This window comes from Pituophis catenifer, unplaced genomic scaffold (genome assembly GCF_029215685.1).
Source record: "Pituophis catenifer annectens isolate HBS135680 unplaced genomic scaffold, rPitCat1.0.hap2 SCAF_6, whole genome shotgun sequence".
Lineage (NCBI taxonomy): Eukaryota > Metazoa > Chordata > Lepidosauria > Squamata > Colubridae > Pituophis > Pituophis catenifer.
Window position 1 is genome coordinate 21,447,090 of NW_027256886.1, and position 17,059 is coordinate 21,464,148.

The window sequence follows — 17,059 nt, forward strand, 5'->3', positions numbered from 1 at the left end:
TGGGTCAGTAATTGGATTGGTGCCAGGGTAAGAGATTTATATTATTTGAAATGTATAATGTTAATAGAGTAATATTTTTAAAATAATATTTTCCCGTTTTGACAAAATAGTTCCTTACTGCTTGCAACATTTTAGCAGATGTGTTATCCTCAAAAGTAGTATACAAATATAACAGATAATAAATTATATTATTCAAATGCTACATTACAGCTTTTTCTAGATTTCCAAATGGTGACAGGTCAAGGAACATGTTTACATAATTATTTATTTATTTATTTATTTATTTATTTATTTATTATATTTCTATACCGCCTTTCTCCCGTAGGACTCAAGGCGGTGTACAGTCAAGAAAAATATAGACACACAAACATCATAAAATTGCTAATTAAAATTGTTACTTAGTTTGGTCAATTAAATAAAACCCAGAATTAGATAACATTTAAAAAATCATTTGCATGTTTGTATGTTTAGCCCTGCCTGTTGGAACATCAGGGTCTTGAGGGCACGGCGGAAAGCACGGAGATCAGGGATATTCCGTATCTCCGGGGGCAGTTCATTCCAAAGGGTTGGAGCCCCCACAGAGAAGGCCCTCCCCCTGGGAGTCGCCAGTCGACATAATTTGACTGACGGTACCCTGAGTAGTCCCTCCCTGTGAGAACGAACTGGTCGGTGGGAGGCTATTGGTGGCAAAAGACGGTCTCGTAGGTACCCAGGTCCTAAGCCATGGAGCGCTTTAAAGGTGATAACTAACACCTTGAATCGCACCCGGAAGACCACCGGGAGCCAGTGCAGCTCGCGTAGGAGAGGTGTTACATGGGCGTAATGAGCTGCGCCCATAATCACCCGCGCGGCTACGTTCTGGACCAGTTGGAGCCTCCGGGTGCTTTTCAAGGGGAGCCCCATGTAGAGAGCATTACAGTAGTCCATACGGACTATGGGTAATGTGCACTATTGATTTGCACCAATCAAATCAAAGGATAGTTATTTGTTTGTTGGTTATAGCATTTTTAAACAGTTGAAATATATTCTGATGTAATCAGAAGTCAAGCTAATAACCGATGCATAATACTATGGACCTCTTGAAATCATTGGTTTTTATTATTAAACTGATAGTTCATCAGATGAAATTTAAGATATTGATTCTTTAAAGCTCTAAATGACCTTGTTCTAAGTTCTCCTGGCATATAATTATCTTCACATGACAGTCAATAAACGAATCTTTCTTCAAAAAGTCCTGATTCATGCTGAACAAATGGAAGAAGGTATTCTGTATCATTTCCCAACTTACAGAATGTTCTCTCTTCAGAATTAGACTCGCCTCATCTCCTCATCTTCAAGGAGACCTCAAGTTCAGCAAGAATCTTTGAAATGATTGATTCAATTTTTTATGCATACATTTTTATCTGGATTTTAACAGTTCATTTATTGATTACATTTATTGGCCATCTATCTTAGAAATCATGTGCACATATAGTGTTGTAATAAGGACAAGAAATGGTAAAAGTGAAATAAACAGAAACAATGAAAAATAGGAAACCGGAAGTATTAGAAATGAATTATTAAAATTAATAGACTACTAAAATGAATAGGTTTATATCTTCATTTTTTTTATTCTTGTTTTATGTTTTTCTTTTTTCTTTTCATTTTCATTTTTTGCTTTAATTTGTACAGTATAGATTTTTATTTTAATTCATATCATTTTATAATAATTTTATTATGTTGACATATATTTGCTACAATTATTAATATTAAGAAAATTGAATATATAAAATATATATAAAAGAAATTTATGCTTTTAACATTTAATAAAAAAAATTAGAAGACAGAATGAATAAAAAATGGCACCAATATAAAAGACTGTCATGAAATTTCATTAGAAACTGATTTGAGCATGTGAATGGCATTCGTTAGTCCCTTCCTAATTGTAAACCTGTTGTAAATTGTCCTTGAAAAGAAGGTATGCTACTGAAAATTGAAACCAACAGCAGTTAATACATTAAAAAGAGCTTACATTGAAGAAGTCTTCACTGGCAAAATTTACATATCAAATAACAAAAGCAAGATGATTTGCATAGAAAAGGTCCTCAGCCAATTTATGTTAACAACCACAAAAAATACAGACAGATACATACATATAGAAGCTTTTAAAGAGTATTTGCAGACATAAATAGTCATAAATATTTTTATGGATTAAAAGAAATACAAAGTGCAATTTATTTTTACTGATCCATACCTCACAAACCATTGGTTCACAAAGAAGCCATTGAAAAAGGGGTTTTAATTTGTTCATAAATTACTCGATCTTAGAAATAAATACTGATATATCTATGACATTTCAAAGCATGTGTTTTATATGGTTGTTCAAAAGTAACTAAACCAGGAAAACAGTCATTAAAATGGCAATTGCTATTCAAACTCAGCAAATGTACAGTAATGAGCTTTGAACCAAGACAGATAGTTTCACATGTAGACTAATGGGAATCTATCTGTGCATGGATCTGTTTTCAATGAAAACATCAACTCAGTGAATGCATGCTGAAAAATGAGCATGATTCCCATATTAGAATTATTAGAAAAGACACAGAAAGTATTGTCATTGTAGCAATATTTTTAACATGAATCTTTAACATAATCATACTTAAAATACAGGCCTACAGTTCTGGTCACCATATTTCCAAAAAGGATATGAAGACTTTGACAAGTCAAATTATGCCTTTACATCATATGATGAGAGGCACAATTTCTTCATACAAGATATATTTCCCCCCTATCTTATTATATAGAATGTGGGATCATACAAATTGATTGAGTGGTAGGAGGCTTAGAATAGTACTTAATATGAAATTACTACATTTTAATTTCAACATCAAATCTAAAAATCACAAATAGAAACTGAGGAAACCAGAGGAAACACAGATAAATTACCTTCTTTTTTCTTCTTTGCTTCTTCTTCGCTTCTCTCTTTTGCTTTTAATGCTTCATCAGCTTTAGCTAAAAATAATGTATTGACATGACGATTAGTTCTATAATAAACAGATCTGGAAAATGTAATATACTTAGAAACATCATAGTCATTTGAATCTCTGATGGAAAGACCTGGACAGCGCCTTTTTATATAAATTTAGCATAACATTGCTATAACTGAATCTCAGATACTGAATGAAATGCTATTTGTATTTTTTTTTTTTGTAAATGACTCTTCTTAAATGTGAATTCCTATTCCCAATATCTTTCCCAAGGACATCCTTCCAAAAAGCATCTGCCTTTGGGACTAAAAGTAAATGTAATTCCAGAATGATTCTTCAAAGACAGGGCAAAACTTAATCCTTCCAAACAGTTCTGAACCTTCCAAAATGTAACAATATGGAACAGGAAAAAGGAAAAGTGCTGGATACCAAGAAAACTCAGTGAATTCCTCATTTTCATAGCTCCCTGAAGAAGTTGATGTAATTGATAAACAGGCAATGTTTCTAGGTTAATGGGACAACAAATCTCCCAATCTTTGTTATTTTGTCTAAACAAAATATCTTAGCTATTCATGCATCTGTGTTCTTTCTTTCTTTCTTGAAAAACAAACAGCTTCAGAAAAATATAACACCCAAACCATTTTAAAAGCCATATGCGGACGTCAGCAAATACTACCTGGGAGTATTCCAGGGTAAGTCTCCATTTCCAGAGCATGGTTGTCTAGCACAAAGAAACTCTAAAAGCTATATAAATTTGATATATTTTCCAAATGGGATATAATCTGGAAATGAGAGTGAATGGATGGAACACGCCAAATTTCCTAGAATGCATTGCAGATGTCTTCAAGACTGATCATAAAATCACTCTAACTTAAGTCCGGACGTATCAATTATCTCTCTTCTTTCCCTCCCTAATATGTTCAGGAGAAATTATATTCAAGGCCATATTTATTTCAAATGCAAAAGCCTCATCTACTGGGACAAAATTTGTGTCTTTTACAAATCAGAAGCTCCTTGCAGATGAAGCCTTCTCTTTAATTCCTTTCAATGCTGGAAACTCCCAATGAAGAGAGGTAAGTTTAGTCGTCTTTCCATTACCTTTCTTCTAAGTAGCAAAAAAAGACATTTAGTCAAGACAGAAGTTAGTTTATAGTTTTTCTACTGAGTCGAGTGGGTGTTTTTAAATTCTCTTTAAATGATTAAAGTGATACTTGAAATAATGCTAGATCAGTTTGTATGTGGATACATTATTCCACCCCACTGCCTTGCTAGATGACAGAAAGGAACATGAAGTGGGTGTCTAGAATCTCCCAAAACACAGCCTTGCATAGAAGGTGCTGTATGAAGAATGGTATGGTCAGCATGTAACTGAACTATAAGATGAAATAAATTCTCTTTACAGAGGCAGAATATAATTTCATGGATAAGACCCTCTTTTTCTTTTTCAGTGCAAACTATAAGGCTGTATTTAATCCATGTTATGACAGCACTTTTTAAAACAGAATCTTCTTTTAGAAATATCTCCTCTTATTACTTAATTAAAGTACAAGTTGCTCAACTGCAAGGGTTTTAAACACTTTACTACAGATGTTAAAGAAGATTAAAAATATACAGCACAGTAACAAGGGACTATCAATATACTCTGTAAATTAATTAAATTTCTGTTCTAGCACATCATTTATTCTGAAGCATTAATGTCTCAAAGGGGCCATTCTCTTTTATTGCTATCTCACTGCATGATGAGTGAACTTAGAGAATAATCTCTAATAGCATTATAGTTGATGAAATATTAAGTTTTTTTTTAAACATTGCTTTGTCAAAAGATAGAGAAACATAATGTAGTTAGTTATATTCTAGACCAGTTCTTACTATGTAATAAATCCATTAAAGAGCAACAGTTTCAAATACTAGTCTTCTATACCAACATATTTGTTATATGAATATTCAATTGATTTAGTAAGCATGAAAGGCATGAATGCCACATGACCCACAAATTTAAAATCTAATATCTCTTTTCAGTTGGTATCTATGCCTTCTTAAAATACACAGCTTAAATACTGATGTTCTGAAATGACAGCACCAATTACAGAGACATCTGTTTCCATTTACAAGCTTTTAGATACACTTAGAGTACATTTTAAATCATGAAATATTAAAACTTTTCTGCCAGCGATCTCTTTACAAGAATGTATTAAATTAGATAATAAAACAAACCAGTAGTAACTATAAAGATTTTTACTTCATTTACACTTATTCACACTAGTACCAAGGTAAGGATAATAGAAATTCCATTTAAATTTAATTTTGGTTATATGTGTAATTGTAGCTATACCCCTTGAGTCATGGAAATGCTCAGCTTATGTTTCTTTCAAATTACCTTCTCAGATTCACATTCCACTCTTTATAACTATCTTCAATATGTATTAGTAAAGCTCATTAGAATGAAATTTAATAATGCAAACATTAGGTGGGTTTCAAGATCCTCCATTATCAACACAAGATGGATTGCTTATATATAGCTCTTGGGCCAACCAGGCAAAATTTAGATTCAATAAACTAGCAGGCTTAAATTTGATTTATTTATTCCACCATGCCAGTGCGTTCTTCATAACTGATGTTTTCTGCATAGGAAGAGTTTATTGGATTTTTTAAAAAAATAATAGCTAGCTCATAAGTAAAAATGCCATCTCATAGTTAAAAATGCATTTTTATACATTGCAGAACTTATACTGCCAATCTTTTTTCAGTACTGTACAATTTCTAAATATTTTATTTTCCATTCCTGTTGATTACTTTGAATATGGCAGCAGCCTAAAAATCTGTCTGTCTGTCTGTCTACATCTCATTGAGATACTCAAAGCAGAATGCATAATACTCTCTTCTCTTTTCCTATAACGGGTGTGGGAGACTATTGGAACCAGATGATGGAGGAGTAGGAGTAGGAGTAGGAGTAGGAGTAGTTGTTGTTCGGTGAAAATGAGAAGAGAGCAAATCCATAGGCAATGCCCACTGGAAAAAAACATTTCAGAGACACTGTCTATAAATCTGTCTGAGAATTTATTTCTATACCTTTCAAGGTTATGTTTTTACCTTGATTAGTATTACAGATGTCTTTCTGAAATCCTTGTGGTTGTTCATTTACCATAGAACATGGCATTATGTATGAGGTAAACTGGGCTAAGAGAAAGGAACTGGTCCAAAGTCACCCAGTGACCCTTCCATGGATGAAGGTAGATGAGAAACTGGACTTCTTTCTTTCAATCCAACATCTGAACTGTTGTATCACACTAATATGATCCAAAAACTGAACTGAAATGTTTTACTTAACCCATTTGTAAAGTTACATTCTAAAATCGTTCAGGATTCTTTATAAGTAACTTTAAAAAATAGAAGCCAGTTGGGGTAAGGCACCAGGCTAGAAACTGAGACTATAAATTCCATTATAGGCACAAAGCCAGCTAGTCTCTTATATTCCAAGAGTATTTTATTTTCATTAAAAAATAGTCCTCTAATTGGCTATGTTCCACACAACAATCCTGTGAATAACCAAATCTTAGCAACTTTTATCCAAAACCAACTGACAACTTTGATCCAAAAAAAGTTGGGTAACTTTGATCCCCGTGATAAATATTGAAACATATAGTTTGGTATTAATTTGGATTGTGAAGCTTCATTTAAACATGAGATTTACTGAGGGAGTGAGTGCTGGGCCTTCATGCCTTTAATGATAAGCAACACTATGCAAACTGCTGAAAAGGAGTAAGAAATAGACAGAGAAAGTACAAGTGTAAGAAAAAGAAGCATAATGTACAATTCTGTGCAAAAAAATCTTCATTTCTATCACATTCATAGAGTGCTTCATACATTGCCTTTTATTTTTAAAATGTCTCTCCTCTTTCTTCCTGAAGATCTCATCCACTCATGAGTTTCTCAGTCTTCGCCTTTCTCTTAAGCTTTCACTCCTCTATTATATATTTATTTTGTAATTCAGTCCTCATTTATTCTCTCTCTGTGACCAAGCCACCTCAACAACTTTTATATATTGCTCATGCATTTTGTATTCAATATACGTTCATTATATACTATCTCATCTTCTTTTGCCACACAAATATCTTAAATAACCCATTCTCACTACATTTAGCTAATATTCGTGTTTCTTCTGCCATATCTGTCTCTTCCATACGACAAAGTTCCTTGAAAGAAATCATATTCCCGACATTGTGTATTTCCAGCTTCTTCTCCACCATGCAGCTCCCAGTGTAACCTGTCATATGGGCTACAGAACTGCCACCACAGCTTGGTATTTAAGGATAGGGACTATAGGAAATAATAGAGGAAAGTCAAGTGGAGGCTATGCATATCAAAGCTTAAAGTAATTAATTTTGAAAAGGAAGCCCTCTTTTATACAATCTATATTCTTTTTTTGTGTAACTATGTAGAAAATCAGAGCACAGTGGCATCTGAAAGATTAATAAATTATACATTCCATTTATTAGTCTTTAAGATGCCACAGTATTCTGATTCATTAGATTGAAAAGAGAAATGCTTACTACTACTAGGACATAAACACAAATGTGCCCATTGGTCTTTAATAGCAGTGAATTGCAAGGTCCTTTTTTAAATAAATAAGATATCATATAGTATAACATGCAATGTCACACATTAGCGAATCAATTAATGAATCATGTTCAATAAAATCTAACATCAAGAATATAGTCAACCATAGAAAGATAAGCTTTGTTTATATGGCACCAATTACTTATTAGGATTAATGAAACTATATCAAACCTACAAATAGCACAGATAACTGCCTTTATTTTGGGAAAAAATTCAACAGAATAGAAATATACAATTTTTAACAACAGGATTTAATTATATACTGTTTTGATTTTAGGAAATGCAATAGTAAAGTATAAACAAAATCTGAGCAATATTAAAAATCAAACCAAACTTCAAAATTAAGGAAAATGAAACTATCTATTGAAAATATATGCATTTGCACATTTTTAATTTTTGTCTTCCTGTCCAAAATTCATTATCATCACTATATGTAAAATCTGTGAACAAAAGTCCAGATTAGATCCCTCAAAAAAGAATCAGATTTAGATAATACTGAACCTAGATTTTAACAACAAGAATAATGTGAAAGGTATCTTTTTCTTTAGTGTATTTTAGGAGTACAAATATTTACATTTTTCCTGATTTAAAACATCATTCTATGCATGTTTATCATGTCAATCTCAGTGAGTTCATTGTTAATTAGTTATGTGGAGGGGTATCCCCTGCTTCCCCCCCCAAAAAAAACTGGAAATACAGAATGCTAACCATATTATATAATAAGTGATATTTAATTCCGTCATACTGTAAATTGATAGTACAAGCATAATTAGACTAAAATGTGTTATCCAGGTCTTTGTTCCAACTGCAAGGACAAATACAGAGCTTCAAGTTAAGGACAAAACCATGTTTTTAGATAAATCCTCTGGAAAAGCGTTCAGTTGCTGTATTTAAGATAAATATAAATAGTCATGCTGTGAACATTTCTACATAGATTCCCATGACCTTTCTTATATAACTACATATTATTTATATTTAGGAATATTTTTTTGCTTTTATAAACTTAAAAGGAGAATTAGTAGCACTGCAAGTAATGTAATAAAATAATTCCATACGCTTTGATTTTCATAAAAGTAAATAATAGGTTAGAGTAGAAATTCCAAATAAAAAAGTCTAAGAACTAGAATATAAGAATATTAAACTTCTGATTTTATTTTAATGACTTCCATTTAGATACTGTCAATGAATCATGAAGGCAACACTTATTCATAAAGAACCAGATATTCACTAGATGGCGCAACAAGAATAATTTATATCTTTATTTAAGCATGCAGTCTGTCTGTTGGAATGAAACAAATGCAATGACGGATAAATCACTCATTTTTGGTTGCTGGCCTAATCCTGAAGTATTAAATTAAACTAAAATCTTTTCATCTGTTTCCCCATGAATGCAGCTAGAAAAATTTATGCTGGAATAAAAGCAAACAATACTTTTAATAAGAATAAAAAAAAATCAGAAAAAAGTATTGCTTCAAAGCAAGCAGATGATACTCATTTTGACTGTATTTCTATAGATACAATGATATTTTGGAAAATTTAGATGAAAATAGTGCTTCTAAATATTTGTTTTCATATTTTTTTCTCAGATTGAATTAATATATATTTTTAGTTATATGTACAGCAAATATGTTCAAACTTGCTGAAAACTCTCCATATGATTCTTGTACTGTACATTTGTTCAGTGGATAATGTCATATACTAGTTATATCATTATTTTGTTCATTAGCTATAAACAAAATACACACATATATCACCAAACAATATTTGGAATCATATTAAATAATGCAACACCATCACGGGAAGATCCAATAAACATGCAGTTTTTCAAATAGTGCCTTACAGTTGTCTGAGCCACAAAAATTTTATTGAGAAACATTATAAATGAATTTAAATTGTGCCAAGTTTTGGTACCCTGGATTTTTAGCATACACATTTCTAAATATAATTGACCTGATATATATAAATCTTGGAGCCAGCAAGCATCTTCTAAGTCCAATAATTTAAATTATTTAAATCTAGAAAAACTAGATTTACCAGGAATGTTAACTTTCTAATCTTAGATCTGTACGTGGGGGGGGGGGGCGCAGGGGGGGGGGGAACAATAGAATGCAGATATGCAATTTATAGCAGTGGGATGCGATACAATCAGATAAACCTCCCCAAAGACTTTGCAAATCCTGGTTACTACCTACTGTATTAAGACCGTGTTTCTCATCACTTAATGCTTATTTTCATCACTTTGCTTAAAATATTGATAATCAATTAGAGCTACGTCTGTTTTGCCACTGAATCTGTGTCACAGTCTATCAGACTGTCAGGGCCAATTCAATCCTCATTCAAAGTTAATTTTTTCTTCATAAATCTGCCTTTCGAGGAGTCATTAGACGCAGAACATAGCCTGAGGTGCAATCACCTATTCTCTTTCATTAGTGGCAGGCAGAGTAGGTGAGGGAGATTATTAGAACTTTGGAATGATCACAAAGCAGCGTGCTGCCTGTCAGATCCCCCCAACATTTAATTCATCTAGCCAACTCACCAGCACTCTTGCCAACAGTTTTAAATGGACATTATTCATGAACATCTGTGACATGCTGAATATTCTGTGCTACAAATGATGAAAAAGCAAGGCACCCTTTGACTTTAAAATTAATTCTATGGTCAAAACAATTAACAATATAACCCACATGCTTGTGATGTTATTTTTAGTCATCAGGAAAAAGAAAGTTTTTTTTTTTTAAAAAACCCTCACATTATATTTCTTAAGATGAAAAACATTTCAATGTACTAAGTCTTACAATAAAAACTAATGCAACATTTTCTTTATGTAGGAGGTTAACTAGTTTTCTTTGTGGTATTTAATATATTAAGTGGTTAGTTAACCACACTTTAAAAACCCTTTGATGTGTTTATGAAGAGGAGTGAAATGAATTTATACATTTAATTTTAATACAATACCATGTTATGTTAGAATGCAGTTTCTTCTCATAATGGGCAACCATATATAGCAGATGAAAACATTATTTCTAATTATCAAGCATAAATACAATATATCTGATGTTGAAAATAATGTTTTTTTCTGTTATAGATAGTTGCCCATCTATATGGGAAAAAAATTATACACATTGGGGTTGTCTAGAAGTACTGTTAATAAATAAAAATAAAATCTCCCTTCAGATAGCTCATTTTGTAATAAAAATACTAAAGATGCATAGAGAGTCAGATCTGATTTCCAAATAATATCTCAGAGTACACAGGTATGTAGATCTAGCATCTCTCTGCATCACCATGAAGTAGTTATGTCTTTCTCCAGAATCACATTACTGCAGTATTGCAGACAAGCACTTTTCATATTCCTGTCCACTCCAAAGCAATATTCAGAAATCAAATTTGAAGCACTGCACAGCTGGTGTGTGTGTGTGTGTGTGTGTGTGTGTGTGTGTGTGTGTGTCTCCTATTTACCTGTAGGAAGATAACCCCGAAGTAAAGATCTGTCTTCCACATTCAAAAGGCAAGATAGCAAAGAATGTGTTTGCTTCTTTTACATTAACTACAGCTAAGGTGGTTCTTTCTTTTTTAAAATACACCATTTGGTGTATACTAAATATAATAATATACTAAATAGTATACTAAATAATACTAAATATAGTATTATTAATTAAGAAGGTCTTCGGCATTCAAAAGATTGGACAAAAATCCCTTTCAAAGAAAGTTATTGTGCATTATCCTAACAAATACACACAACAAGAAACACATACAGATACACACATAATGCTAAGAATCTTAGTATAATCACTACAACAGATAGGTAAGATGCTATTAGATCATTCACAGGCATTTTAGAAAATAAAAGCGTTTGAAGAACTGAATGTCCATGACTACATCCTCTAGAAAAAATAAGACTAAAAGAGGTTACTGTCAAAGCAAGGGAAACAAGTGATTAAGAGAATCAGTGAATTCAGTCATGAATAAATTGAATGATTATAATTTAAGATTTAAGCAGAAAAGGATATATTTAAACACATTCGGAAACAAATTCCAGTTGAATAGATTATTGTAGATCAGGACTGTCAAACTTGCAGCCGCAACCTGGATATACCACATGCTGGCCACGCCCATGCCCAGTTTAGCAAAGGGGGAAAAATCTTGATATGCCATGTGACAGCGCCATGACGACATGAGTTTGACACCCCTGTTGTAGAGAATTAAGAAAGAAAAGCAGCTACACAGATACAACAGACAAAATTGGGGAGGGTTAAATAGAGAAGTCTAAATCAGAAGAAAATGGAGAGATTCAAAAGAAATAGAGGCAGTCCTCAAATTACACAGTTCATTTAGAGACCATTCAAAGTTACAATGGTACTGAAAAAAGTGACTTATGACCATTGCAGCATCCCCATGGTGATGTGATCAATATTTAGTCATTTGGCAACTGACTCATATTTAAGACCGTTGCAGGGTCCCAGGGTCATGTAATCAGCTTTTGCAACCTTCTGACAAGCAAAGTCAGTGGGGAAGCCAGTTTCACTTAACATCATACTACTTACTTACAATTGCAATGATTCACTTAATAACTGTGGCAAGAAAGGTCTTAAAATAGAGCAAAACTCATTTAACAACTGTCCTGCTTAGCAACAGAAATTTTGGGGTCAATTGTGGCTATAAGTCGAGGACTACCTGTAATAAGTGTGGAAATGTGGAAGAGTCTGAATAGAACTGCAGGCTTTGAGTTTGACATTCCTAGAATAAAATATAAAGTCTGAAGATCTAAAATTAAGACTAAAGGAAAATATGCAAAATATAACTCATATTAATTATCTTAACATATGTAAAGTAGCCAATTTTTCTTTTTAAAAAGACTAGAAAAGCAAATGTGAAATTATATACTGTATTTCTATTTCTCTCTACACTTACTTGAAATGTCCTTGTTTGAAACTTACATAGTAAGTTTGCCTCTTACATAGCACAAGTTTTATCTTTTACAGAAGATAAAAGACATATAACAGCCAAAAATTGTTTGGTAGCACCTTTTCTGATTTACCCAACTGATTAAAACATGTAAAGTATTATGTACTACATCTGAGTTTGCTATTGTGCAAATCTTTATAATTTAGACTTTTGAACAATTTAAAATATTATGTTTTATTTTACTTGAATAGTTAAGCATAATGTTTGTGTATAAGTTTGCCATCTGCTAATTTGAATGAGTCATATCTTTTTTCACTGTTGCTTAATCTTATTAGTAGTAACCCTGACCATCATTTCTCAGGGGAATATGATCTGTTCTAGACTGAGCAATCTCACAATAGCAAATTGCAATTAATTTAATGATGGAATTTGAATTGCAACAGCTAAGAAATAGGTTGAGTTTTTGATTCACTACCCAGTGAATGCTCAGAAAAAACACAGGGAAAGTAAGATCTTGCCTCCTAGCTAGGGAGCAAGTACAGGTGAAAGCCATTCCTTCAAGAATCCAAGGGCAGAAAACCAGAGAACCCTGTCCAGTCATAGCTCTTAGAAACAAGAGGCAGAGTTAGATGGTGGACAGCCAATGAGGCAATGGTTGAGAAACAACTGGTTTCTGTGGTCTGTGTTAATTGAGGATTCAAACACCAACATTCTACAAGCCAATCTAAGTCTGAGAATGGAACAAGTCTAGGGAAATGCTGGTCAATTTTTGAAGAGTTATTTCAATAGAAAGCAAGGTCCTGGAGGCAGCTCCTCAGCAGCCCCAGCTGCATGTGTGGCTATAGTAGGGGCATTATCTTTGCTTCCTGAAAAGCCTTTACTCTGGGCTTTGAAATTTCTGCATATCCTGGGGCTAGGTACCCTGCCAGGATCAGGCTCCTCATTATCTGAGTCTGTCCTCACCTGCTCCCTGATCTGCTTTGGTGATTGACTCTCTATTCAGTTGCTGACTCATAGGAGTCATAGTAAACCATAAAAAAGCAGATTATGAATTCAGTAATTAATAACCACTGGTCTGCTGAAAAAGATATATCCTTAACAGAGAGAGCCACAAGCCTTCAGATGGTAGTTTCCTAAAGTCTGTCTATTCCAAACATGCAGATTAATGTGTGTAATAAATGAAATATGATTCTTGACACTGTCTCATCTAGCTTTTCTTTGGAATGGATATCAACATTATTTCCATCCTTTGTGACTCTCCTGCTCTGTCCAAATAAAACACCCTCCCCCTCTGCAGCACCCACACATCCGTTACATGGGACACCTTCCACTTCCCATGCATCTGGAGTTATGATAGCAACCAGGACTGCTGTGGTTGCCATTGCTAAGTGACATGGACTCTTGACATCATGCTTTAAGCTCACATCGCTTAGCAATGGAAATTCCAGTCTCAATTGTGGTAGTAAATCAAGGACTACCTGTATTTCATAACAGCTTACTTTTATAAAATATATATTTATAAAGGCAAACATTAATGTATTAATATAACAATGCAAACGATCAGTTTTAAAACATTGAGGAAAAAATAGAATAACAAATACTAATGGCCAAGCAGGATGTGCTGTGACTAGACAAGTTTAAAGTACAAGGTAAACATCTTGCTTGTGTCCTGAAGCTGTTTCCTGCTTGTCTTGCCCTACACCTTACCCTGTCAGTAGGATCCCTTCTGAACTGTTTAAAACAAGGCTACTGCAACCTATCGATCTTCTTTATACCCCCAGAATAATAAATTTCCAGACAACAGAACACAAACTGGGCAGAACTGTTTAATTACATCTGTGCTGAAAGGAAATCATTGATCAGTGGTAGTATGGGAAAAAAACCTGCCCCCCAAAACAGATCAAAGTCAGTGAAATAACCAACTACGTGCCCCATTTGGGACTTTCTTAGGTTAGTGTTTATGGACAAGTAAAAGAGGTTATACTGACACCACTTTCTTTCTGAAGCTCTCCCTGGCAGTTTTCATGCTCTGAGCATAGTTTTTGATTACTCTAATTAAATTTAATATTGCCAACAGATCTTCCTATTGATCCCTTAAATCTCTTTATAAATAGTAAATTAAAAGCCATGAGTGAGGGCTGTAGAGGTTAACAGGTAGTTTTAATGATTTCATCATAACAATTTTCTCCAATGTTTCTTGCTGTTGGATATTAATATCACAGGTGAAATATTATTTTTAGAAATGGTAAAAGATTGATTAGCTATCATTTTTACCAAAATAATTGCTACTATCTTCCACAATAACTACTGTATTATTTCACTAGATAAAAAATAGTTACACAGTAGCAAATTAAGGCTTGTGTATATAAACTAAGCGTTACAGTGAAGAGTTTTATTGCATTTTACTATACATGATTTCCTTATAGCCCACTACCCAACTTTGGGCAGATTATAATAATAATATTTAAAACTACAAAACCAATCAGTGAAAGTCAATATTCTAGAAAACATTCAAAAACAATACTGTATAACATTTAAATCCTAGTATGAATTTTGAATATATTTTCATTTAATTTCCAGCTTTTACCACACCTGTTAATTGTTGCTATCCAGATCATCAATTATACATTTAATATTGTAAATTGTATATTTGTATGAAATAAATGTCTCAAGAATGGAGTCACAAATACTTGTGCAACAGAATGATTATCTGATTCACAGTCATTTGCAGTCATAAGTATAATAAACCTATATACTTTCTGTCACATTCACATAATAACTCATCTTTTAACTACTACTATTGTTTTGAGATTCTGACTTTTTTATAGCAGAAATATGCCCTTCTCATTTGTCATTTCCTTTTCCTTCAAGTAATTTTCATTACTTAATTCTAAATGGCATCAACTTATGGTATAGCTCATTCATATAAAGACTAGCCTGTTGGCTAATTTACAGCAGGATTGAAACCATGTTCATCTGTTGTTTCCATATAAAAGTTGTCAAACACCTTTATATTAAACATGATCTATTCAAGAAAGAATCATTCAAAGTAAAATAAGCAGATTTACTAGCTATTTTATAATTTACAGTTATAAATTCTGCTAGTTCCATTAATGCAAATACTGTTCTAAACTATATACCAGTGATGGCTAACCTTTTTGCCATTGCGTGCCTTGAGGGGGGGGGGCGGAGGAGGGTCACGCACGCTCATACCCGCGCGCGCGCAACACCCTCTGCTCCTGGCACATGATGGCCTGGTAGGCCCGTTTTTCTTTCTGACCTGGTTCCAGATCCTCTCTATTTATCTGGGAAGGGCGAAAACAGCCTTTCTCATTCTCTCGGAGGCCCTCCAAAGGCCTGAAATGGCCCATTTCCCAACTCCCGGCGGGACAGGAAGTGACATTTTTTGCTGTCCCCAGCCTCCAGAGCCTCTCTAGGAGTTTCTAGGAGCCTCTCTAGGAGTCTCTAGGAGCCTCTCTAGGAGTCTCTGGAGGCTGGGGACACAAACAACATCACTTCCTGTCCCACCGGAAGTCGGGAAATGGGCTCTTTCAGCCTCCATAGGGCCTCCAAGGGAGTGGGGAAGGCTGTTTTCGCCCTTCCCAGATAAATAGAGAGGATCTGGAGCCAGGTAAGAAAGAAAAACGGGCCTTCCCCCGCCCCAGGCCCTTCAGAGGCAGGAAACAGCCTCCCTACTTCTGGTGGGCCCAGAAGGCCTGAAAATCAGCTGGCAGGCGCGCGCATGCGCCCCAGAGCTGAGCTGCCATGCCCACTAATATGGCTCCATGTGCCACCTGTGGCACGTGTGCCACAGGTTCGCCATCACGGCTATATACAATAGTAAAATAAAATAGTCCTTTAGTTTGTATAAAAGAATGCTTATAAGATTACATTTCAGTGCTCCATATATCACTAAACTTCATTTCCCAGGTGTTTCAGCAGCACAGTCAGTGTCAGAAAATGCTAAAAATTGAGATTTGCCAACATCTGGAGGATTACATAGTGACCATTTCTTTATGAAGTTCTTAGCATTAGCATCAAATATACAATGCTGTCTTCTTGTACTATAAGCAAATACATAAAACAAATGTTTTTCTTTAAGTTACTTCAAGTTATAAATCATAGACTAGTTCAGCAAATTCTATTCAACAATGAAACTGTGCATTTTGCATTCACATTTTTTTTTCAAAAGCACATATGTTTATATTCATTTAATGAATCAGTGTTTTTATCTATATTCCTTCCAATAAGGATGAACTAGCTATGTAAAATCCAATCTAATCCAATCCATAACTAAATAAACTATTAAAAAAGAATTGCTTTTTGCAACTTTTCACAATGTGTATTTTTACGGAAATCTAAAATATTAAGCAATACCAAGAATAAGATTTTAAATTAAATGCATCATTTAGATAACTTAAAAACTGTTTACTTTTACAATGAAAAAGGATGGGAAACATCAACCTCATTATTTCAAGTACTACATGCTTCACCACTCCATTAAAGAACATAATTTAATCAGTTTGTATTTTCTCAGGGAAATCTCATTCAGAGAAATTTTACTGCCATCT

At 33.7% G+C, this 17,059-nt stretch overlaps 1 protein-coding gene across 4 annotated transcripts in view; it reads right to left on the reverse strand.

The window, feature by feature from the left end:
• Positions 1-17,059, reverse strand: part of RSRC1 (arginine and serine rich coiled-coil 1) — a 136,171-nt gene that overhangs the window by 24,033 nt on the left and 95,079 nt on the right. For 3 of the 4 annotated variants that reach the window (XM_070945114.1, XM_070945111.1, XM_070945112.1), the window contains one exon: positions 2,926-2,991. The exons of the other annotated variant lie outside the window; for it this stretch is intronic. In XM_070945114.1, the coding sequence (XP_070801215.1) occupies positions 2,926-2,991 (66 nt within the window). The remainder of the gene's footprint in view (positions 1-2,925; positions 2,992-17,059) is intronic. 4 annotated transcript variants of the gene reach the window in all.